Raw genomic sequence first — 25,596 nt, forward strand, 5'->3', positions numbered from 1 at the left:
AGTAGCCACCCGCCTCACTTCCTTTGGCAGGGGCTCACGGAGAAGGGCCGCTGATGATGATCTTAAGGTCCGGGCAGGCACATATGGGAGGAGGCAATCCTTCAGGTAACCTGGCCCCAAGCCGTTAAGGGCTTTAAATGTTAATACCAGCACTTTGAATCGGGCCCGGAAATGGACTGGCAGCCAGTGCAGCTGGAAAAGTACTGGCATAATATGAGCACGCAGGCCAGTCCCTGTTAACAATCTTGCTGCCCTATTTTGGACCAGCTGAAGTTTCCGGACCGTTTTCAAAGGCAGCCCCACGTATAACGCATTGCAGTAATCCAGACGAGAAGTTATCAGAGCATGGATAACTGTAGCTAGGCTATCTCTGTCCAGATAAGGGCGTAGTTGGTATACCAACCTAAGCTGATAAAAAGTGCTCCGTGCCACTTTTCACCTGAGTTCACCTGTGCCTCAAGTGACAGTTCTGGATCCAAGAGCACCCCCAGACTACGAACATGATCCTTTAGGGGGAGTGCAACCCCCTCCAGAACAGGTTGAATATCACCTAGCCGGGCAGACGAACCACCCGCTAACAGTACCTCTGTCTTGTCTGGACTGAGTTTCAGTTTATTGGCCCTCATTAAGAACATTAGCTCTTTTATATGCTATTCCATTCTTATATGCATTGAAAGTAGGAAGTGGTTGGTACTTTTATTGTACCATATTGATAATAATTCTAGTTAATATCTATATGACCAATCAATCCTAAATATTTTTGTCAACAGGCAAAACCTATTTTATCAGGCCTAATAATAAAAAAACAAAAATGGAATACTACCATAAAACAAAAATTCCAGCGTTTAGGTTTTGGCTATGTAATCATTATTTTATGTTTGTTTGAGCAACTAGCTGTAGAACGAGAACAGAATATTCTGCAGTTATTAAAATGGCGGAGGGGAGGAGTATTTGTGTTACCTTGCAGGTTAGCGGGTAACAAATTAAAACCTTCACCAATTCTATGGATAGATGGAGTTAAAAAATAAATAAATGGAGTTAATAAATGGAGTTAAAAAATAAACGAAATGTAAACTTAAGAGGACAGCTAAGGGAGACGTGCTTGCTAATTTGCATAAGTATCCAGGGGACTCCTCACGTTGGCACTTTGGTCACGTTGGCCGTGACCTCCCTGTGAAATTCTCCAATAGCGGAAAAAAACCGCTGTGTCTGCCTGCTGTGGGCGTTCATTTTCAGTAGTTGGTGGCAGGGTCAGGATGAGATTTGACAGGAGCGAGGGCAAGAATCGCCTGCCGATTGCGTCTCCTGCCTCTGCATTTCTCAATTGGAGGGAGAAGAGGGTAAAATGCCTCCCGGCAATGGAGACACATCTGATCTAGGAATGTTAGAGAAATCTGACGCAGATTTAAATGAGGCCGGATTCTTTGGAATCCGGCCTCGGGGATCCGCAGCAGATTGGCCGCACTTACCTCCATTCCAGGAGGATTCCATGCGGAACGGCTCTGGCTGCTTGCTGCTGGACCCGTCCCGTTCTCCTCTGCACCAATCACCATTTTTTTTTATGGCGATTGGCTGGATGTGCCCATAGACTTATACGCAAACTAGAGCCGTGAATCTTGCGTATAAGTCTGTGTCCATTTTTTAAAAAAATGGCTGTCAGCGCAGAGGAGAACGGGATGGGTCCAGCCGGTAAGCGGCCCTCAAGCTGGGCAGCTCCATAGAATCCTCGCGGAGCGGAGCTGCTCCGGAGGATTCCGGGGGGGAGGAATGGATCACCTCCCCCCCCAGGTGTACACCCCTAATCTGATCCCACATCTCAGAAGCAATGTCCTCTGTTGTTTCAGAGCACCCTATTCAGTGGGGCTTACTCCCACATAAGTGTGCCAAGGGTTGCAGACTTAAGCACAATCTTACATTTTATGTCTGCTCAGGAGCAAGTCAGAGGTTTCCTGGGGGCTGCAAGAAAATACTACAGCAGAAGTTAAGCTACAAAAACAAGAAAAAAATATGCCACATGTTATCCCCCCCCCTTTGCACACATGCCAGGGAGGGAGGGAGGCACTCCCTCAGTTCAAACCTCGTGGCTGGGTTGCCGTGTAAAGAAGCCCTTCCTAATCCCACAAAGAAGCCAAAAGCAGGAAGCTCCGGAAAGGATGTGGGTTTTTTGCCTAATGTAGAAACACCCATAGTATCTGATACCTGTTGTCATTGCTGGTGTTTGGTCAGAGTCCATACTCTCAATCAGGGTGTGATATTGTTTGACCGTAAAACATGCTACAGTTTTCCGTAACTGCTAATTTACTCCAAAGTAAAGACACCAGACTATAGAATATCTTGTTCTAGGGTTCAGTCTCTGTGTTTCATTCATTCCTCAGCTGAAGGTGTGTTGAACATGATGATCCTTAGGAGTCAGCACCTGTTTCTTGAACTTCCAGCCCCATTCCCTCACCAAATTCTGCTCCAATAGCTGCTTCAGGGAAGCTAAACAGACCTTTGCAGCTTACCACTCTTTCTCCTGCAACACCTCTACCAATCCCAGTTAGTGCTCAAATTACATGGTAGGGAGGGGCATTGGATATGGTGGAAGAGTCACTCCATTGGTGGAATGACACTTCTATCCCAGAGGCCTCCTGTTCACCCACAGAAAGCTCTGTGGTTGGAGAAGTGCCATCAGAGGTGTTCCCACTAGTGCTAAGGCTAAAAATGGAATCCAGGGCTCCCTTGTTCCCCTGACATACCCACAGATCGGGCCCCTGAACTGCACCGACTTGACGCTGTTGTAGTAATTTTTAGTGCTGTGCCGAAAATTTCTCCTCCTTTTTTCCCCCGACCATTCTCACTGAATTTCATGGAAAATAAATTACTTGGGGAAAGAAATTCAAAGGAGAAGAAAATTTTGGAGAAATTCTCATGGTTTGGATTCAGGTTTTTTGTGCTTCCCTTACTTATGAGGTGACTGAGGAGTTTGTGTGAGTGTCCTGTAGTAGTAGTAATATTATAAAATAATAATAATATTACAATGTAGAATCACTTTGCTGGCAACCTGCAGCCTCCTCAGCTTCCCACATTTCAATTAAAGCCCAGGGGAAGACATCATGAGGTAATTCCTCCCATAGGGATTTTTTCAGATCAGGAAGCACACACAGAACCTTAGGCCACCTCATAGTGATTTGGTCAAGTCAAAACACCACTAAAAGAAATTAAAAAGAAATTATAAAACACCCTTTCAGAAGATATTTTCCTCAGAAAAACTCTTACCACCACCCTGCTCCAAAACATAAAATTTTAAAATCCAGAATTTTTTTTCATATTTTCTCCAACTTTTTGTTGTTGTTGTTTGTTTGGTGGTGATGGAGGTCTCCTTTCCTCTCCGCATTCCCCACAATGCCCTGGAACAATGCTAAACATGGGGCATTGTGGAGGATGCAAAATAGGGGCTAAGCTGCTAAAACAGTTGCTGCTGGTGCTACTTGGCAGCACAACCCCCCGCCCCTCAATTTAGGAAAAAAGAAAGCTGTGCTACATCCCCTGCCAACGGTAAGGACTACCTGTGAGAAACTGTTGGAGAATTTCTCATCCTCCTGGAAAAATGCAGTGAAATTGTCCCCCAATTTCTCTGCCCACAGAAGTTCCCCTGCCACAGAGGCCCCGCCCCGCCAGATTTAGGATTGCTCTTTAAGTGATTTGATGTCTTATATTTGTTACATTCGGTAATCATTTCGCATTAAGAACTGCAGCATCTAATTGTCAAGGATTCCCATATATAACACTTCATGAGCTTATTATAAAAACTCAATATAAGAATATCTGGAGCAACCTCCTCTTCATTTTTCTTCTGTTATATCAAATTGTTATGTTGAGGCATTTGCTGAAATTAAAGCACCTGATTCTTCAACCATATTTTATACAGAATAATTCATCTCAATACATTTTTGGCAGAATGTTGCGTCTAAGCACTTGACAATTTTACACTGATTCATTATATTTATTGTTGTTTCTGAAGTCACTATACCGCTCTGAATAGTATGGAGCATTTATACCAATTATACTGTATTCCTGTAATTACAACATATGCCAAAGAACAGATACTGCTGTGTCATGAGATCTTAAATCAGAAAGTAGGAATGAATAATTCTGAATTAGGGGAATATACATCTATATCAGAACAACCTTACTCTCTACCTTTCTGTCAGTCATTGGTAGGCCGAAGTATTTTCATGGGGCACAGCACTACGTTCTTATTCAAGGTTGGCTTTGTTGTTGTTCGGTTATTTTTTGTTTTATTTTGCCTGACTCAAAAATGCAAGAACACATATAACTTCAGCTTTCCTACTGAAACAGCATATTACATTCTCCTTTTAAATATAATTTAACAGGTGTGCAGCAAATATGCCACATGTTATTAAATATTAAACATGTAGCGCCTTGTGTTTAAACAATACTGTTAGCATCAGAAAAATAAAAATATAAAACTGGCAAACATTTCTACAGGCAAAGAAGATGAGAGAGAAAATTTGATGAAAGCCTCATTTTCAAAGGAACGCCTGCAGCATGTAGCTGGAGGCAAGTTACAGTAGCTGTAGTCCTTTGTAAGGCCTTTTTTTATGGGGGTGTGGGGTTCTTTTGTTTTTGCCATAGTCAAAAACATACTGTGCTGTAAAGATTATCAATACCCATAGCACTTATTTCTATATTTTATATTACTGCTGTACTTTTATTCATCCTTAGAATAAATAAGAAAGAAATGATTAGGCTTCATCTTAGTTTTGTATATAATTTTAGATGTTTGCTTCTTTATGAAAGGTTGATCCTGCCTTATTTTGCACTAGAAAAGAGGAGATAATGGGTAGAATGGAAGCACAAAGGCAACTGTAGTGCAAATACAGCATATTATATTGTTTCTTGATCCAGAATACAGACTTATGAGTAGGGGAGATCCCTGTGTAGTCTATGTACTTTCCCTGGGGAAAAAAGGCATGGGAGAACTATTGCAGAGTCACTGGTGCAGAAATATCTGTTTCTGTATATACTTCATTTATCCTTTTTTCCAGTGGTGCGCAACTTGTGGCCCTCCATATAAATTGGCCTACATCTTCCATCAGCCCTAGCCAACATAGCCAATTGTGAGGGATGATGGGAGTTGTAGACCAAACCATCTGGAGAACCACAAGTTACCCACCCCTGCTTTAGTCTCTAGACATAGATATACTATTTTTACTAGGCCTGGCATCCTTGGCTAACTGCTAAGGCTCCAACAGGGCCTACCAGCACCAACACCTTATCTAGGCCTTGGCCTGCCTCTCCCGTCCACCCCGCTGGCCTTACCTAGAAGCAGCAGTGGATAGCTGTGATTTGCTCATCATTTAAATTTTCTACAGTAACCTGGAACAATCCTATGTTGGGGCATTGTGGGTAATTAAAACAGTAGGCAACTTATAGCCATCCAGCACATTTCATGGCGATGCTGCACCACCACTGGTAAGGCCATTGAGGGCTGTGGGCAACAATATCGGAGGGGGCCAGGGACCAAAACCTTGCTTTTTAGTCACTGTTTGGGAAGAATTTTATTTTACATAGAGTGTTTAAAATTTGAGATAAAGGGAGAAACCATTATTTCTTTTTGTTTTTTTAAAGATATGAAAAACGTGTTTCATTACATATTTAATCATATAAAAACATTTTTTCTATTGCCTGTCTAACTAGACATTGTGGGTAAAATGCCTGCCCATAGTTCCAAACTCAAACTTTATTGTCATCTTTGACATCTGAGCAAATGGAACTGTTCATTGTGTTGATGCATAGGTAACTTCCATTAGATGAAGATCTAGAAAGGATCTCCAGTATCAAATAACCCACAGTACGCTGACAAAACAAAACCATTATAAATTGTTACTGTTCCATATTCTTACTGATGTTTTAGAGGTAGCATGCTATTCTTTCTAACAGAAGTATTATAATGTGAAAACAAAGCATGGCTAATGAATTAACGTGCGTGTGCGTGCGTGCGTGCGTGTTATGTACTCTATATGTGTGGGACACATAACTTTGTTAATCATGGCTGACTGGTTAAGTGTGTTAAAAATCTCAGTGAGGTTAGTGACTGCTTAAGCTTTGTAAAGAGTGGATATGCCATCTGTCTGCTCCAGATGTAGTGCACGAAGTTTCTGAGATGCATTCTTGCTACCTTTTCATTTGTTTCTCCAGTTCTAGTCTCATCTTGATTTTTTCATACATTAATATTTGGCTTTTCTTTCCTTCCATTTCATCTTTTCCTCCACTGCCTAAATCCTTCCACCATCATGGCAGAAGAAGCTATCACTCCTACACTTATTACCTGTAAGTAACTTATCTGTGCATCATCAGAGACATGCTTTCTGCCATGTTGTTCTTCTGTGCATGAATAGTAAATACTAATGATTCAACTCCTGTTGTGAAACTCAAAACACTTTTCAGCTTTGCTTGAAACAAAACATCTTCATGCCATTGTATTCAAATTCACTTTCCTTGTAGGCTTCCTTTGCCACGTACTGTGTGTTAGAGTGTTGTATTTTTTCCCACTGAAAATAGTCAGAGGGTGTAAGCACTGATATGAAGAAGTGCTTTTAAAAAGTCTAGGTACCTTTAAATGGAAGACTTGTAGCCAGATCATATGCATGTTTACTTAGAAATAATTACCACTGTTCAAAGGGCTTATTCCCAAGTAAATTGCCTAGGATTGCAACATTGGGGCTTTCTATTTTTTTTATCCTTGTTGAAAATCTGGTGATATATGTACATGTGTAATCATTTACCATATATCCATTGCTGTATACATTTTAATCCCATTCATAAACAAACATATTGCTTATATGTCATTGGATATTATGGACTAGTGTTGTTGCCATGTTAATCCCAGAAAATGAGATATACAAAGTAGGAAAGATTATCTTTTCTGTATGTAGTTACAAAAAGGCAAGTTCACAGGGGGTAGGTTTGCTTGTTTTTTATTATTATTTTAAGAAGACATAGTATTAAATAGAGAAGTATTTATATGGCATAGTCTGTCATGTTCTGCCTATTTACTACCTTTTTCTGAAGAAACCTGCTAGTGAGTGCACAGTAAATGAATCAGAATTTTATAGTATACATGTAGGTAACTGACAGAGAATCCTGTTTGGCTGAGGAGGGCTGTTGCCTTTATGCAAGAGCTGGGCAACTCATGGCCCTCCAGATGTTGTTGGACCACAACTCCAATCATATCTCGCCATTGGCTATCCTGTAAGTCTGATGTGAGTTGCGGTCCAACAACACCTGGAGGACCACAACTTGCCCATCTCTGTATTATGCCATGCATGCAAGCATCCAGGGACATCAGACTGGACACTATTGGAAACAGAATGCTGGTCTAGATAGACTTTTATTCCTATGTAGTGGAACTTTTCTTACTTTCTGACAATGAATCAGACAGGGGAGTACTTTACTGAAGGTGTGGAATGTTAATTAGGAAAATAAATAAATGATGATCTTGAGTTACAGTAATACAGAATCCAGTGCTCTTCTGAGTTTTGATTTTGGTGGGTGCATGCCACATTTTCAATATGTATATGGACCAAACTTTCAAAACTTTCTGGGCACAAGGCATTGCAACTTAATGCGATAGAGAGTTAGCAGTGGTCCTTAGTTCTTATATGATCAGGTCACTGTTACTTTGGATCACATTTTGGTCTTACAGGTGTTGGGCCTTGCACCTGCAATTCTGTGAATCATTACTGTCAGCTCAATAACAACAGTGCTACCTGGGGCTGCTTTTTGCTATTCAGCCTGTTGCCAGAAAAAACAAAGGAGCAAAGCTGCTGCTGTTATTTTCCCTTCCACTTTAAAGCAAGATTAAAATCTATACTCTGTAAGGGAATATGCAGATGATGAACTAAGTGCTGTCTATAGACCTATCAAACAACACTGGACTGGACTCACTCTTGCCCCACACTCTCAAACCCACCCTGGGCTCCACTTAGAGCCAGAACTTTTTCTCCAACTCAGATACAAACGTTGCTATTATTTCAAGAGTTGGCAACTCTGTGCGTGTAACATTAACAGTGAAACGGTAGCTGACAGATTTTAGCTACAGCATAATCTCTTGACACTATTTTTTTTTCGTCATGGATTATCATATTTATGGGAATGATGGTCTAGTAGCTACAAGGTCACACTGAATAGTGCTCATATAAGCCAGGATGAATCCAGTGTGTGAAATAAATTGTTCAGTAAAGTGAGAATCAACTGTACACTCTTTTTTTTTACTCCTGTTGGCCCAAATCTATCTGAATAACAAAGCAAAGGTAGTAATGCTTCTATAACACAGGAAGAGTTGTGATATTTTTTTAAAAAAATCTAACACACTCAAATAGAGAAATAATGGATGCAGTAATTGTGGGAAGTTATTGTATATTCTACTAGGTCTTTGAATAGTTTATAGGAATTTCTAGCAGACAGTACACTGAATACTGATCATGAAGGAAGCATTGAACAGCTGTTTCCTTTTTGGATTATCTTGGGCCCTGATAGCGTGTGGGGAAAAAGAGAGACATTATGCTATATGGGCAAAATGGAGACTGATGGCAAGATTCTTTTTTATTCCCATCTTTTTAAACATCCAAAGCATCTTTGTGGCTGTGTCCACCTCTGTACTTTTTGTACTCTTTATGTATAGGAATGCCTTTTAAGGCCATTTTATGCTGCACTGTGAAACCACAACTTGGTAGGTAATTTATGTTGCTTAGGGACTGTAGTTTCATAACAAATTGAGCTGTTAGTTTTCAGAGTGATTTAATGAAATATTGAACCAAGTGCCAAGGGCACAACCATGAGAAATGAGGTGAATATACACAAATCAGCATGCAGTTAAAAGAAATAGCAGTAAGTAGAGAAAATTAACTCAAATGTCTTGTTCATGTGTTTTAGTACTTGTTGGTTCAGAAAAGTTGAAACAAAATGCACCTGTCTCTAGAGTGAAATGTGTTCATTTAGGCTGCATTCCTATTAGCATCCCTATATAATTATATTTTTATTTGAACTTTGAAATTGTTATCCTTTGAAAACCCTTTCAATCCTGCAGAAGATGCTTTGGCTGAAATACCTTTATTGACCCTATTGATGGGAGTTATGACTAGGTTAATGATAACCTGCCCCGAGATAACACCTGTCAGTATTCTTCTATATTTCCGCTAGGTAAATCGTCTCAGCTTGAAGCAGTTTGTCCATCCTTTCTTCTCTCCCCCCACTCTTCAAAGAATTCCTTCCCTGCTCTGTCATGGGAAAATACACAGTCCTATCTCAAGATTAAGCAGCCATCTGGTTTGGATCGCCTGTGTCCAAATGGCATCAAACTTTCCTTGGATGGTTGCCACAGAATAGGGATGGGCAACATAGCCCAAGGACTATACGTGGCCGTTTGTTTTCCTTTGTGTTGTTGTTTTAGCTGCCGTGATTCCACAGAGATATGTGAGGGTGGCAACACCTATCAGCTAAAAAGGGTCAGAGACAAGGAGGTCAATAAAATCTCAACTGCCTTATCATTTCAGATGTCCATATATTCTAAGTGCATATATTATGACTTAGCAGGGAATCTTTTCTGTTACATTGGAGGGTTGTAATCACATATTTAAACAGCAAGTATTTATTTATTTATTATTTATTTATTACATTTATATCCCGCCTTTTTTCCTCCAAGGAACTCAAGGTGGCGTACATAATCCTCCTCCTCCATTTTATCCTCACAACAACAACCCTGTGAGGTAGGTTGGGCTGAGAGTCTGTGACTGGCCCAAAGTCACCCAGTGAGCTTCCGTGGCCGAGTGGGGACTAGAACCCGGATCTCCCGACTCCCAGTCCAGCACTATCACCTTCCACTGTTCATTGAAAGTCGCCAAAACCTTTCAGCTGATCCATACCTATTAGGGATCCTGGAGAAATTTGAGATGGATGAAAATTAGCCCAGATTTCTAAGAATCTGCCATACAGAATCCGCTGCGGAGCGACCCCCTCAGGCCGCGTAGAATCTGTGGACTTTGGGATTTTTTTTTAACTTTCCCAAAATTTACCCATATTTAGTTTCTGCTGAGGAGAAGTTGAATGGAATAGGGGACAATACGCTAAATGTTACGTACTAAGGTAAATTATGTAAATCGTTACAAAACCTCTTATGTAATTATTTGCGCATTTTTCCACACGATGAAAAAAATAATTTGCATCCGTCTATGAGTGGATGATGGAACAACAGGTGCTTGACAATCTGTGAAACAGACGGAGTGGATTTTCCACAGTCCATACATTGCTAATACCACTGAATCCATTTGAAAGGCGATGGAGTCTAGGCAAAGATGAAGCCATTAGATTTAATAAACGATTTTTCTTCTTCATACTGTATTAAGTATTTATTTCTTAAGTCTCAGTATAAACTAGGTCTTGAATATAAAACAAAATAAAAGGCACAGGCCTGGTCCCCACGTTTATAATCTACGGTTGAGTTGAAATTATCTTTCAAACTACATCTGGAGGAATGTGAATGAGCCCCTGTTCACACCCTCCTCCACTTCCTTCCATCTTCTTTTTCTTTTGGTTTCCCTTGCAATGTCTTGCTTAGCGCTAGCCACAGTTTCTCATGATGTCCAAATCAGCAAACTACGGTTAGCACTTGTCCCTGAAAATAGAATCAAGGTTTGAAGTGGATTTCTGATTGTGGTTTAGAGAGCAAGCACTAATTATAGTTTGCTAATTCTGATGTCATGGCAAACTATGGTTCGTACTAGACCGGAAACAGCAAAATTGTGAGCGATAGTAGGAGAAGGAAGGGAGAGGAAAAAGCTCGTGAGTTTTGCAGTTCGAGTCCACAGACCATGGTTTAGAGGATTGCCTAAGGTGAGCTTTAGATTATATTATCTGAATTGAGCCTGAATAAGGCAAGAAGGGAAGTAGCAGGAAATGGTAAACATGCAAGACCAGCCCTAGTCTATAGCCCTGTTCAGGCATGCAACACTTGCAAGTATGGAAGGGAGGAGGACTGATGCTTCAGCCCTGCCCCCTCCACTCACAGCCTCCCTACGATGAAGGGGAAAGTCTGCAGTGTTGGAAAGTCTGGTATGACTTACAACAGAGCTGCTTGCTATAGAGAAAGCGTGGCAACATAGCATTTAGTACTGGAGGCAATAAACCTAGAGCCTAGAGCCTAGAGCCAGTTTAAAAGCTCAAATCAGCTTCATTAGTACTTTTTCACACGTCATCGGAGAAGTCTGTCTAACACTGTTTAACTTCACACATTCCCTAAGGCTGGGTGTGTGAGTGTAAGTGAGCAAGGGCATGAGAGATGGTTACTTGCTTCTTCTCTGGAGAGGCCACATGGTGCTTATTCCAGAGGCAGAGGAAGAACAAAGGGGAAGGACAGGGAGCAGGGAAAAGAAATTCGTCAAGCAACAGGACATTCTCTATCCCTCCCTAGTGTCTGGAAGCATGCAGCGTTGTTCGTATTATCCAACATGCAGCACAAATGTGACCTTGTTGAACTGAACGTGGTTACAAAGCTGGCCACGATTGGGAACCCTACCTTCCCGATTGCACAGAGCTTTGTGACTGTGTTCATGTGAATGTGGAATTACATCTCCGCTGTAGACCTTCCCCGTCAACATGGAGAAGGTGTGAGTAGAGTGGGTGGAGCTGAAGCGTGCATTCCTGCTTCCCTCCACACTTACAAGTTTTACTCACAGGAACAGGGTTGAAATATATGGAGTAGATTATGGTTTTAGAATCCTGAGGTGATCACATAGAGTGTACCACTTAAGGCTACAGCTGAAGGATGTCATTTTTAATATTTCCTCATCTTAAAAGTAAGAGCTAGGTATACAAAGGTTCTTCCAGATGTCAATAGTGCCCAAGTATCCAGTGATAAAGTTGCTTATTCCTTCTTTGGAAGATTCCTTCTATGAAATTTTTCTCATACCTTCGAAATAACAGAACTTACAAGCATGGGGTGAGAGGGAGAATAGGGAAGGATATTTATTCATAACCTCAATACTAGACAGAGATTAACATCACATAGTGAAATAGCACGATTGTCAACTTGAGATCACTGGTGGTTTTCTTAGCAGTCTTCATAGGTATGCTAATATTTGACTGTGCTAACTGCAAACGTCCTCCAATCATTCTTCAGTAACAGAAGACCAAAACAGGTTTTATCCTCTGATTCTCTTTCCTAGGCTTATGATACTGACACAGGAGGTCTAGGAGCTTGGAATGTAAGCAGAGCTAAACATTCAGGTGACCAGAGGGTTTTTAGTAAGCTATGCAGCGTCTAAAGATTATATTCATTAGGTTATGACAGGTTCAGATAGAAAAAAATTTTCACTTATCTTTTTCATTGCAGTTTGTTGCTGATGTTTAATGTCCTGATTGCCTCAAAAATGTCTGCATGAGAGTATTCTCTGCCCTTTGTCTCTGCCCAGTGGGTGAACACTTTTGCCTCCATTCACATACGTAAAGAGAGTTCACTTTTGCTGGGGTTTCAAGAATCACATCCTCTCCCCTGTTTTAGTTCATTCCAGCATTTCACAGACATCCATGGAGTTTATGTCTACATAAGTTTACTTAAGTCAAAGTTGACAAAGTGTTTGATTGTATGTGTAAGATCAGTATCATGCATATGGCTTTGCTTTCTGTTTTGTTATTGCCTGCTATTTGAAGCTTTGCCTTCACTGTTACACCCATTCAAAAGAAGCCATTAAACACAGATACTTGCTGAATGCGCCTACTGTATGAAAGCTTTAATTAAATCTACAAGCCCAGGCTTAAAAAGAACAAGAATCAAATTAATTGCAACCAAGGCCATGCATTTGTTTCAGTGATAGGTCTTTGCGCTTTGGAGAAAGTGCAATCCGTGTACCCTTATCTGAATTAGTAAACTCAATATCACTTTTCATTAGCATGGTAGGTCACTGCCGTGTGGCTTCCATCTGACACTGTTTACCTCACAAACCGAATCTGTTCCGACCACTTTGCTATAGGATTCCATTGCTGTAAATTCATGAAGTGGAATAAACTGTTTTCAGTTTTCTGAACCGTTGGTTTTTGTGAGTTGTTTTCCAGACTGAGCTTCCTAATTAGGCAACAGTGTAATTAAGTCAAATTCTACAAATGCAAATACGGCATCGGGATTTATAGCAGCTTAGGGTTATTGTTAGAGATAAATTAATTTATAAGTATCATTATTATTGACTTTTCGATGACCTACAGACAGAAATTTATATAGAGTAATATTAGGCCCTGGACTTGGATATATGACCAAATAAAGCGAGTATTGAACCATTCCTGATTCCACAGGTCCATTAAAAAAAAGATGCAAATGTTCAGCAATAGTTTAGTCAATGACCAGTGGTGTTTATATCTACTGTTCCACTATCTGTCTGTTCTGTGTACAGTACAAATCAGGATGCACATTGTGAAATAACATTTTCAAGAGAAACACCATTTCAGATCTGGAAATGTGACTAAGACAGCAGGGGAAATAATTTACTTTAAAAAATCTGTCCATATTACAGCCTGCTCTAAAAGAAACAGAATGTAAAAGCTGTAGTGAATTACCTAAAATTAAAGCTCTCACCAGTGCTGGTTCCACGTTTTTGAGGCCAGACACCCTCAATGAGCCCCTTCCCATGCTGAGACTACCTTCTCACCATCATTATCACCATCTGCTCCTTATCCTCTGTCTCACCATTGCCACCATTTACTCACTTGCCATGCAGAGATCCCATGAGCAAGTAGGCAGTGGCATCTACTGCTCCTCATTCTCACCACCTCACTTGTCTGGGCCAGAGTAAGAGGCAGGTGAACAAATAGGTTGCAGTGGTGAAGAGGAGAAGCAACTCCAGGGGGCTCTTGTCAGTGGGTCTTAGCTGGGGTGTGGGCCCTCAGCAGGTGCCTGACCACACTTAACTTTGAAGCTGGCTCTGGCTCCTACTCTGCATGAGACTGTTTACCTTCAATTCCTGCTGATGACAATGCCAGAAATAAAATTGCTTTGCACCATGCAGGATTGAGTCCCAGTTCAATATGATTTCGTGAAATACAACTATTTGGGAGCCTGTTTTTCGCTGGCTATAAATTTCTTTTAATTTGCTGTAGCATATTCTTAGGGGCCGCGGTGGCTTAGTGGTTAAGACGCTGAGCTGCAGACTGGAAGGTCGGCAGGTCGGCAGTTCGAGACTCGAGTGCTGCGTGACGGAGTGAGCTCCCGTCTTCAGTCCCAGCTTCTGCCAGCCTAGCAGTTCGAAAGCAAGAAATTGCAAGTAGATAAATAGGTACCGCCTCGGCGGGAAAGGTAACAGCGTTCCGTGCACCTCGGTGTTCAGTCATGCCGGCCACATGACCACGGAAGCGTCTTCGGACAGCGCTGGCTCTTCAGCTTAGAAATGGAGATGAGCACCACACCCTAGAGTCGGACACGACTGGTTGGGGACACCTTTACCTTTTACCTTTTTATTCTTAGTTTATGGATTTACTTTATCTTTATTTGCCAGGCAATAATTTATTAACCTGAATTATTACTTTGAACCATACCTTGGATTTCCTACAGTTTGTTTATTTTCAAATAGCTGAAAAATGCAACCCATTCAAGAATGTGTAGTAATTGCATCAATCAGAAGTTAACAGACCAAGCTCTATAGAGTTTCCAGATTTGCAAAGCCTCAACAAATCATTATTTTGAGAAAACAGTGATCAATATTGCAGTATACTGCACTGGATCTGAGTAGGGCATATTCATATATGTTTTAATATTGGTTAATAAAACCATGTTTAGATTTTGCATATTTAAAGACAGTGTTGACTCTGTCTTGTTCTAGGATGGACTGTACAAATGCTTATGCTCATTCCAGCATTCTCAAATGTATGGGAGATTGTGAAAGGTCTTCCATCTCAACTGTCTTAGAGTCTAGTAGAACAAGCTAGAAGTGTATGGGAATTGGACCATAAGGAAGGCTGAGCGAAGGAAGATAGATGCTTTTGAACTGTGGTGCTGGAGGAAAATTCTGAGAGTGCCTTGGACTGCAAGAAGATCAAACCAGTCCATACTCCAGGAAATAAAGCCAGACTGCTCACTTGAGGGAATGATATTAAAGTACTTTGGCCACATAATGAGAAGACAGGATACCCTGGAGAAGATGCTGATGCTAGGGAAAGTGGAAGGCAAAAGGAAGAGGGGCCGACCAAAGGCAAGATGGATTGATGATATTCTGGAGGTGACAGACTCAACCTTGGGGGAGCTGGGGGTGGCGACGGCCGACAGGAAGCTCTGGCGTGGGCTGGTCCATGAAGTCACAAAGAGTCGGAAGCGACTGAACGAATAAACAACAACAACTACCCTCTAAAAATGTAAAAGCACCAGCAAACGATAAATAAAAATATGCCTTTAGTAGGACCAATGCTGATATTGGGGAATTACCATTCTTGATTTAGTGGGTCTACAGACTTCACTGTAGTGAAGCTATGAGTTTCCACAGTGTTCACAGACTTTTTCACAAAAGCCCTTCACAATGAAATGGACAGTTATAGTATACAATATTTTAACTACTAGACACTGGATGTGATATCAACGTGTACTGTGTTACATCTATTATGACATAATAGGATGTGAAAAGTCAACACAGAGAAAAATAAAATAGTAGCTCTCCAGAGGTATCCTGGGTCCATCCAGCTATAATATACTGGAAGTGAAATGTGAGCAGTGGTTTGGGCAAGGAATGGGGAGGTATAACATTTATTGCTACTTTCATAATATATGGTCAGCATATTTCAAACACAGGCTAGCAAAAAAGCCTCTTGAAGGGAAATGAAATAATTAAATATACAATTTTATGTCCACCACAAATACTACAACATGCCTCTTTATCATAACTGAAAACACAGCCTGTAATCCTAAAGATGCTCACTAGGGAGTAAGTGGACTTGTATCCAAGTAGACATCCAACTGAAGACAGTTGGACTTGTATCCAAGTAGACATGCATACTATTGGCGTGTTAGTGACTCAGTGATGGTCACCTTAATTATGACTACAGTAAGAACAATGCTGAACTTGTCTAACCTACTTTATTGACTATTCATATATTAGTGGGATTAAAATCTAAGATAGGAAAGGTCATCTGATGTAATTGGTTACATTAGTGCAAGCATTATTTACGGGAGATTTTGTTAGTATTAGGGTCATACCATCAGGCAATCAAGCAAATGAGATCAAGCTAGTGACCCTTAGGAAAATAAATTAACCTCAACAATAAATAAAAGGTTAGTCTCCACTTCAAGCAGTCCCAAAACTAGCTAATCCTGATGAATCATATCTTTCACTTTGGGCTATAGATCCTCTTTAAAATGCTATTCAGATTATTAATGTTTGATGGCATGTTAATATAAACTAAAAATAACACTGCTTATTTTTCATTATTAGAGGAACATTGCTGGTTTACTATCTTTTCAGCATCAAATTAGCTTGTTAAATGTATTGATGTTCTTCAAGTTCATGGCAGTTTACATGGAGTGACATTATATCTTCATGTCCACCTTCTAAAGTGGATTGGTCAAAGTCAGGAATGGGCAGTACGCAGCACACAGCCTGGATGTAGCCCCCACTTTCAGGGGGTCACTCCTGCTCTGGGAGCCAAAATTGCCCTCAGACCTCCTTCAGTTGCCCACCCCTGGTCAAACTGATCATGACTGGTCAAGGCTACCCAATGATCTTCATGGCTGAGTGGGTACTTGGCCACAGATCTCCAAGTCAAATACTGTCCATTATACCACACTGATTCTCAAAGTTTAACCCAGTTCTGTTATAAATTATCTAAGTGTTTGTGTGTGTATTTAATAATATTTATTTATAATGTATTTGATGGGTTTTCTGCCATCAGGATGTCACTAAATGAGTAACACTGCCTAAATCACAATAATAAACTCTAAAACCAATAATCCAGTTTTTAAAAATCAGTCCACAAAACTGACAACCTTCCTAAAACACACCTTCATTTAAATGTTCAGTAAAAGGAATTGGTTTTAGCTCCATTTTGCCACAACGGATCTACAACTTGATCAATTTCGGTTTAGGTCTTAGAGGATCTGATTCTGCAACATTACTCTAGGAGGAAAAAAATAGTTTGACAGATATTATTTGTTGCTATGTTTTAAATTATAGCTATAAATTTTTTGCTTTGATATATAAACCGTAATCTGTTATTGATGTAGTTGTATGAAGATCAAAACTAAGAACACTTAGTCAACACTAAAGAAAGTATAATCTATTGAGGATCTGTTGGGAACAAAATGGATTTACAAAATAACCTTTGCAGGGATCTATTCTTGTTTTGTTTTGACTGTGTACATTTTCTTAGAGATTGATATGTTCTTTGGGATATTCTGTTATTTCTGAAAGCTGCCATATCTTTAGAATGCTTGATGGTTAGAACCTCTGTGTGCACGCACGCACGCACGCACGCACACAAGTGTGTGTCTATGTCTGTGTGTGTGTACAGTTTCACTTTAAAGTATGTAGCTACTTTTTCATTTTAAGAGTACAAGTATAGTGGGTTCTAAAGCCAGAATTCATATTGGTCAGGTGCTGTCTGTGCCATTCCTAGGCACAATGTGCTCTAGCTATAAAAGTAAAGTACATTACTTGTCGTGATGGTTGAAGTACAAAATTTTTACAGCATGGCTGTCTAAGAATTTCATGCAATATCTAATTAAGCTGAACTGCCTGTATAATTTTAGCAGAATGGCCTTCCCTCTCCAATTTTCCATTTTGGGAGCACTGTGCAGGTGGCATCTACAAGGACTTTCAGTGCTTTATTTCTGTTCGTTGGGGTCTTTTTCTTTTTAAAGCATTCTGGCTTTTCATCTTATAAACTAAAAATAAATGCTTTGGCAGCATCAGACTGAAATTAACAGTTGATTCATAAATGTAAAAAAGTAATTATGTACACTTTCATTAATTATTGCATGGATACTTTTGCTTGCAAGAACAAACTGCTGAATACTCCAGTTTTTGTGCATATCTGAATGCATGTGATTGGAAAAAATATGCGATACTTACTTGATGACAGACAGAATATATCTAACTTTGTGATTCTTGGGGGCCAGTGGGGAGAGAACACAGTTAAAGCGAAATGTAATTGTAGCTGTTGCAGCACCCATGTTCTTTTTGATAAAACCCAGCTCTGGGTACTGTTTTATAAAGTGCATTCATGACTTGATGACTGCAGCATCAAAGTGATTACCTGGATGTGTGACTGGACTGTTACATATATATAATTTAAAATATCTATATGCCTCTCAAGATGGCTTACAAAAGATAATTAGCTTCATACACATATGAAGGTCCACCTGCCCCCTTGGACAGTTTGAGGTCTCCAAGATTTTTGAATTTGAGCAGCACTCCCTTTCAGGTGTGGCCTAGACCACCTTGCCTGTCGGTTTCCCAGAGCCCTTCACTTCAGCATGGCAGGTAGTAATTCAGCAGGTCATAGAGCTGGACCTAAGCACAATGGAGGAGTGCTGCCTACTCTCCCTCTGGTGGCCTCAGCAGTAGCAGAGGGGAGCTGAGGGAATGGGGCCCTCGGCTGTAGCTGCATCCAGGCACAATAGAAGGGATGTGGCATCATACACAGAATTTTCTTATTATCGATTCAAAGTGCTGGAATTAACATTCAAAGCCCTTAACAGCTTGGGGCCAGGTTATCTGAAGGATCGTCTCCTCCCATATGTGCCTGCCCGGACCTTACGATCATCCTCAGCGGCCCTTCTACGTGAACCCTTGCCAAAGGAAGTGAGGCGGGTGGCTACTAGGAGGAGGGCCTTTCTTCTGTGGTACCCCAGCTGTGGAATGAGCTCCCTAGTGAGGTTTGCCTGGCACCTACATTGTATTCCTCCTGGCGCCAGAAGGCCTTTTTATTTTCCCAGGCATTTTAGCTTTCTAGACTTTTAGCTTTGCTTAAAAATCTGTATTTTAAATCTCTGCATTGCTGCTAGGGTTTATTCTGGTTGTATTGTTATACTGTGGTTTTAATGTTTTATATATTTTATATTGTTTATTGTGTGCTCTTTGGTTTTAATTTTTGTGAACCGCCCAGAGAACTTTGGCTATTGGGCAGTATAGAAATAAATAAATAAATAAATCTCATATCACCTCAAATGCCCTGCTTTTCAGTAGAGTCAGTTCATACATTCAGCTGCCAATTATTATAAATAGGGACATTGGGTTGGGTTCAAAGTTGCTCTTCCATGAACAACAGGGCTCCTTCAGGGACTGAGATCCAACAGAGGCCCCTGCTGGAAGAAGGAGGGAGTGATTTTTTAGAATTCCTGCTGCAGGCCTGGCACCACCTCCTATCCTGTTCTGGAGGGGACACAGAAGGCTGCAGGACCAATTGGGAAAAATCAACTCCCTCTCTTCTTCCAGTGGGAGAATCTCATGAGCAGATTTCCACTCACCGGAACTCTGGATCCAGCCCATCAAGTAATGTATGTACTTGTGGGAACAAGAAAAGGGATTATTGATTTAGTACGTTTTATTATTTTAATTAAAAGACACAGAGAAAGGTTCAGGGGGATTTCAAATTAAAAAGAAAAATGAATTAAACATCACAAAATGCCAAAGTAAAAACTATAAAAGTCATGATAAAGCCACTACATTTCTTTAACAGATCAGAATAAGCAGCAATGGATCAATAAAACACTAAAAGCACCCAGCAAATACCAACAACACAACTATTTGAGCAAATAAAACTTGTTTTCTTGTGCCTAAAGCTCATGAAGAGCAGGCACCAGGCACGCAGACTTCGAGAAAGCATTCCCAAACCAGGGTGCTATTACTGAAAAGGCCCAATCCTCAGTCCCCACTTACCTAATCTCAGTAACTGGGAGCACCTAAAGAGAAGCCTTGACCAGTGGGCAGGCTCATGCAAGTCCTAACAGTCCTTGAGAGACACTGGTCTGAAATTGTATATGGTATATAGCAAGGGTGGGGAACTGTTTAGCCCCTCGGAAAAGACTGGTTTTTGGCTTAACCCCAGGGGTTGGATGAAGCCAAGGATGGACCCTCACTTCCAAAGATCCCCCGACATCATAGGGAAGATTTTCCATGCCGAGAAAGGAAAATTGCTCCTGCCTCCCTGCGTAAAGACTCTTTTTCTCCAAACAGGAGGCCCTGTGCCATTCTCTGCACAGCGAAAAAGGCAGTTCTTATTTCCAATCAGTGAACAGAGACAAGAGCGGGGGGGGCGGTGTCTTCTCCTGGCGGTAGGGAAAGCCTGCTAGACAACCCCACTATTATCTCCAATCAGTGACAAGGCATGAGAGTGGGGCTTCCTTTCCCCATGCTAGAGAAAGCCTAATGCTGGAATAAGGGGTGGGGCCTGGGAGAGAACTTCTGCAGGCTGAATAAGGAACCCCCACAGGCCACGTTAGGCCTACAGGCCAGAGGCTCCCCGCCCCTCGTGTATAGTTTAAACCAGCACTTTGAATTGTGTGTGTGTGTTGAGTCTAGAAATCCATGGAGAGCCAGGGAAGCTATGTTCGTCCCTATGCCCCTCAGCCTTCCAGCTGATATAACTTGAACCACTTAAAGTTTCTGAGTGATCTCTAAAGGCAGCCTGACATAGAACACATTGCAGCTATGGAATCTGGATGTTACCAGGGTGTGCGTAATGGTAGGCAGGCTACCCATGTTACAAAAATTGTGTTCTGTCCCTGGTAGACTCATCCCATTTGTTTTTCCGAGAACAAGAGGAGGCAGAGATCTGGTCCAACACAATTTTATTCTGCAGAATAAGGCAACCTTTGGGGCTAACGCACCAACAAAGATCACAATCGAGTAATGTGATCCAGAGGCTTATATACACAAAGTCTTTGGGGGCTGTCTTATGCTTGCGCTGTATTAATCCCTTTGTCTAGCTGAGAGGGAGACAGGAAACAAGCAACACCTTTCACATACTCAGGCATGCGTAGAGAGAGGCAGCAGAGAGATGGTCATGTACTCTAACGTAAATACATTCTTGGCATTCCTGAGTCTCTGATAAGGCACTGTGTCTTTGTTCAGCATGGCAATCTCACACAGAGGTAGAATAGATATAGCGTAGCTTATAAAATCATGGGATAATAAACATATTACAACTGAAATTTCTATAACACCCCTCTCTGGAAGCATACTGTACCACCCTGAGCTGCTGGAAAGTGCTTTCTGTCACAGCCATAGGAACACAGGACATTGCCTTATACCAGGTCAGTCCATTGGTATAGGTAGTTCAGTATTGTCTAAACCAATTAGCAAAGACTCCCCAGGGTTTCAGATTAGAGTCTTTCTCAATCCTACTGGAGGTGCCAGGGATTACACCCAGGACCTTCTGTATGAAAAGCATGAGCTTTTCCTCTCCATCTGGGCATCACACAGTCATCCAAAGTACGGGCTGGACCTAATAGCACTGTGAAACTGCAAATCTGATAACTAAGAGTGAATGCTGCTCCATTAAGAACCAGTTGAATCCCACCTCCTGGCTCAGATGAACAACCTACCAACAGAACCTTTGTTTTGTCTGGGTGGAGTTTCAGTTATTAATCTTCATCCAGTCTTTACTCAGTCAAGTAATGACATTCTGTATTTATTTGAAATACGTAGCAAATGTATTAATACAGCATATAATACAGGCTGTTTAAACATATTAGATAAGTGTTTTAAAAAGCAACTGTTATTATGAAACTAATGTAATTTTATAGGAAATACTTTTATTTTGCTAGGTGAATATATTCTTCAGAGGTTTTGAGGGGAAAATTTTGTTAACAACATAGACACAGTGATGTGGGCTTTCCTATGAGTAAATTAAATGTACATTGGAGAAAAGCAAAGTGTGCTAAACCACCTGTTCCAATTTATCTTAGCATTTACTTTGGTGTTGCTGTGTGTAACCTAGTTCAAATAATGTAATGTTCATGTTCTTGTTTACCACTTACGTTATACCAAGCAAAACTGATAATGTTTCCTATACAGCTGAATAAGGCTGAAAGGCTGAATTAAATTACCCGAATCTAACATAAAACAACATTTTTGTAAAAGCAGTCCACCAGCCACCAAGGCAATTTGGTAGAAATGGTTTATTCCATCAAAACAGGTTTTTTCCTTGAAAACTGCTAGTAAATTATTATTTACCTGACATTTCCTCACTCTGTATACAAAGGCAGCTTTATTAGTATAGCATCTTTAAATGTGATGAATGCTTTACAATCTTTTGTTTGTGCAAACAATAAACCAAAGCTGAGAGGTAACATCTTACTGAAGGTAGCTCTGATTGTAGTCCAGTGCAGGTGATCAAATTGTCTTGTGGGTTGTGTGCAGGTTGACACTGACTGTGGTGAATCAGGCCTTAGGCTCTTTCACCACATGCCCAGCTCACAACAGAACCCATGTCTGCCATGCTATTGCTCAGTGCATTTTTGGCACTTTTTATGGCTTTTACATATTAAATACCTCACTTAGAGATGTTAACAATATTAGTTAGCAATATGAAGATGCTGCAGTATAGAAATTTGAAGATTCTTTTTCCCCGTTCTTGAAAAACTATACACTTCCTTGAGTTGCAGAAATAGTATTTTAGGTTACAACGATGGATTACAAATTCTAAGTATTTTCCCCCAACCCTCAGCCAACAAGGTGCTCAGGGGAGGAGATATGGCTCTTTGCAAACCTTTACCATGTTTAATCCCTGGTATCTCTAGGTAAGGATGGAAAAATTCCTGCCTGAAACCCTGGAGAGGCACTGCTGGTCAGTGTTGACAATACTGGGCTAGGTGGAGCAGTGGTATAAGGAGTTTCCTTATAAGTGGTATAAGGAGTTTCCTATGTTACTATGACATAAAAACTTATGTTTTTAACATATAAGTTTCCTTATAAGTGGTATAAGGAGTTTCCTATGTTGCTATGACATAAAAACTTGTAAAAATAATAAAATAATAAGCATCAGTAGAAATAATAATCTTGCAGGCCAGTGATGAACACCAAGCTATAACTGGTCTGGGCAAATAAAAAAGGCTTTTGCTGGGCATTGTAAAGAAAACTCACTTGGCTCGTGACTCTTCGTGGGAGAGCATTCTTCCAAAGTTGGGGCGCCGTCCATAGGGATGGATGAATAAGTCTATATATGGCCCATGCCACTTTCACATGTGTCCACTCATAAGTTTATTCCATCTTGTTTCCACATTAATACATGCTTATATATTCTCAGGGCCTTCTCTGTGGTGGCCCCCACTCTGTGGAACTTCCTCCCTAGGGAACTCCACCATGCCTCCTCTTTAATGAGCTTCTGCCACGCCTTGAAAACTTGGTTGTCCAGGCAGGCATTTGGGGTGGGTTAGGGTATTTTTAGAAAATGATGTTTTAATGTTTAATTTTACTGTTTTAGATTGTTTGTACTGCTGTACATTGCCCAGAGTGGCTGGGTGACCGGCCAGATGGGCAATTAAGAAATTTAATAAATAAAAATAATAATAAATAAAAAATATATGCACAAAATTTGGATTTATACACATTTTTAAAAATGTCTTTTAAATGTATCCTCTCAAAATATGTATTTCTAAAGATGTTTTATCTCCAAACATTCATTTTAAAACACATTTTGATGCATCTTTTAAGCTGAGAATTGTATTGCAATGTTAGAAGTGCAAAATCTGATAGATAGCTACGTTGCGACATTTGTCAGGTCAGTAACAGTTTGTATTGGAATTTGCCAAGACTGAAGCATCCCTAGCCATTGCTCATCACCCTCTTCACTTCTGAAAGTAGTAGAAGGGCTTCTGAGAAAGAACATGATACCTGGGCAGATTCACACAAGAGAATCTCCTGGCATATATTCCATCCTTCCTCCACGGACCCATTCAGTTCTCAGTGGGAGTTTGAAGGTGTCTACCAAACACCAGATACTGGCAAAGCCCAATTCTGTTTGTCTTTGTCTACCAAGATTTACGAAGAAATAAGGACATTTTTTAAAACACTCTTTTGTTATGGGAGTAACTGTCGACAGGAAAGCAAGAAAAACAAACAAAACGGAACAAATTAGATGTCGTTTTCATACACCAATGTAATGCCTCACTTAGCACATTGTCTGTTTAAATAAGAGACACAGCATGGACCAGGATGCTTTCAGTCTGTTGTGTAATAACCTAACAGGGCACAAACTGCTGGACAAAAGCCTAGAAGTAAACTAACAACTTTATGGATAGGCAACTCTTGTTTCATCTGTGGTAGCAATTATTTATTTGTTGTGATTGTAGCAAGATAATGATTTACAGCCTACTGAGACTGTGAATATTACACACAGAAGGTAACATGAGCACCAGCAAGCAGGCCCAACACATTCTACCCTTTTAGATAAAATGTAGAGATCCATGGATAATATTTTTGCGATACTGTGAAGAAGAAAATCTTTTAAAATAACTGCACCTATCATGTTCTGTTGTTCTTTCCAAAGAATTGTTTTTTAGTCATTAGTAGCATTTGAGCAGTCAAAATATATGTTCGGCTTGTAAGAATATTACTTTCCATCAAGTATGTTTTTAAAAAATAGTGGGCTAAATCCAGATGTAGGGAGCTGCATAGGGTTGGGGGAATTCGATCCGCCAGCACTGCCCATTCCACTGGTGAAAAGGATAATGTAGGATATAACCCAAAGTATTCATGTGGGGGTCCCAGTCCCAGAGGTCTCCTGTCCAGGGTTTCAATCAGATCCGTGCCTGGCTAGCTTCAGTGATGCTGAAACATGAAATAATGCTTACACACCATCCACTGGGCCCCTCTTCTCCTCCTACAAGTTAAAAGGAAAGGTTTGTTTTTCTTTCTCTCAATTACGCATCTGTATAGTGAGCCCATTTCTTTGATGCACTAACTAGATGGCCTTCACTCTAATTCTTATTTTCTGAAAGAAAGCCCTGTATAATGCTGACGATGGTGAAGCTGATGCACCTGAACATCTGTCTGGTTAACATTAGTCCAAACAAAACTATAGTCATAATTAAAGCATGGCACAGGTTATGCTCATCATTGTCCACAGAGGAAGATTTGCTCTGTTGGAAATTTGAACTTGAACTTTGAGTTGTGAAAGGATGTTCACCGTTTCTATAAACTATGTGCTAGCCTGGCACAAAGGATTGTGGAGAGAAAAATACAGTGAATCTTTGGTTGTTTTTTCTTCCACAAACTTGCATAAGGGACGTGCAGAAAGCATGCAGTGATTTATGAAAGCCCATCACTGTGGTGAACCATTTAAGAATAGCTGAGCACAGATTTGTTTTTGTTCAACGTACAGGTCTGGAGAAAACAATTAGCTTCCAGGTACATGTCTCTTTTTTTGTTTGACAATATTTATATACCACTTTTCTACCACAATGGTTCCCCAAGTGGTCCACAGCAATAAGATCAGATTTATTTATTTATTTATTTATTACATTTATATCCTGCCTTTTTTCCTCCAAGGAACTCAAGGTGGCGTACATAATCCTCCTCCTCCATTTTATCCTCACAACAACAACCCTGTGAGGTAGGTTGG

At 40.6% G+C, this 25,596-nt stretch overlaps 1 protein-coding gene across 5 annotated transcripts in view; it reads left to right on the plus strand.

Annotated features, from left to right (window-relative positions):
* The window catches only part of PTPRM (protein tyrosine phosphatase receptor type M), a 616,517-nt gene that overhangs the window by 439,831 nt on the left and 151,090 nt on the right, over positions 1-25,596 (plus strand). For 3 of the 5 annotated variants that reach the window (XM_084849822.1, XM_084849823.1, XM_084849824.1), the window contains one exon: positions 6,307-6,336. The exons of the other annotated variants lie outside the window; for them this stretch is intronic. In XM_084849822.1, coding sequence (XP_084705948.1) covers positions 6,307-6,336 — 30 coding nt within the window. The remainder of the gene's footprint in view (positions 1-6,306; positions 6,337-25,596) is intronic. 5 annotated transcript variants of the gene reach the window in all.

Source organism: Heloderma suspectum, chromosome 4 (assembly GCF_057233095.1).
Source record: "Heloderma suspectum isolate Gila_16-S chromosome 4, 16-S_ref, whole genome shotgun sequence".
NCBI lineage: Eukaryota > Metazoa > Chordata > Lepidosauria > Squamata > Helodermatidae > Heloderma > Heloderma suspectum.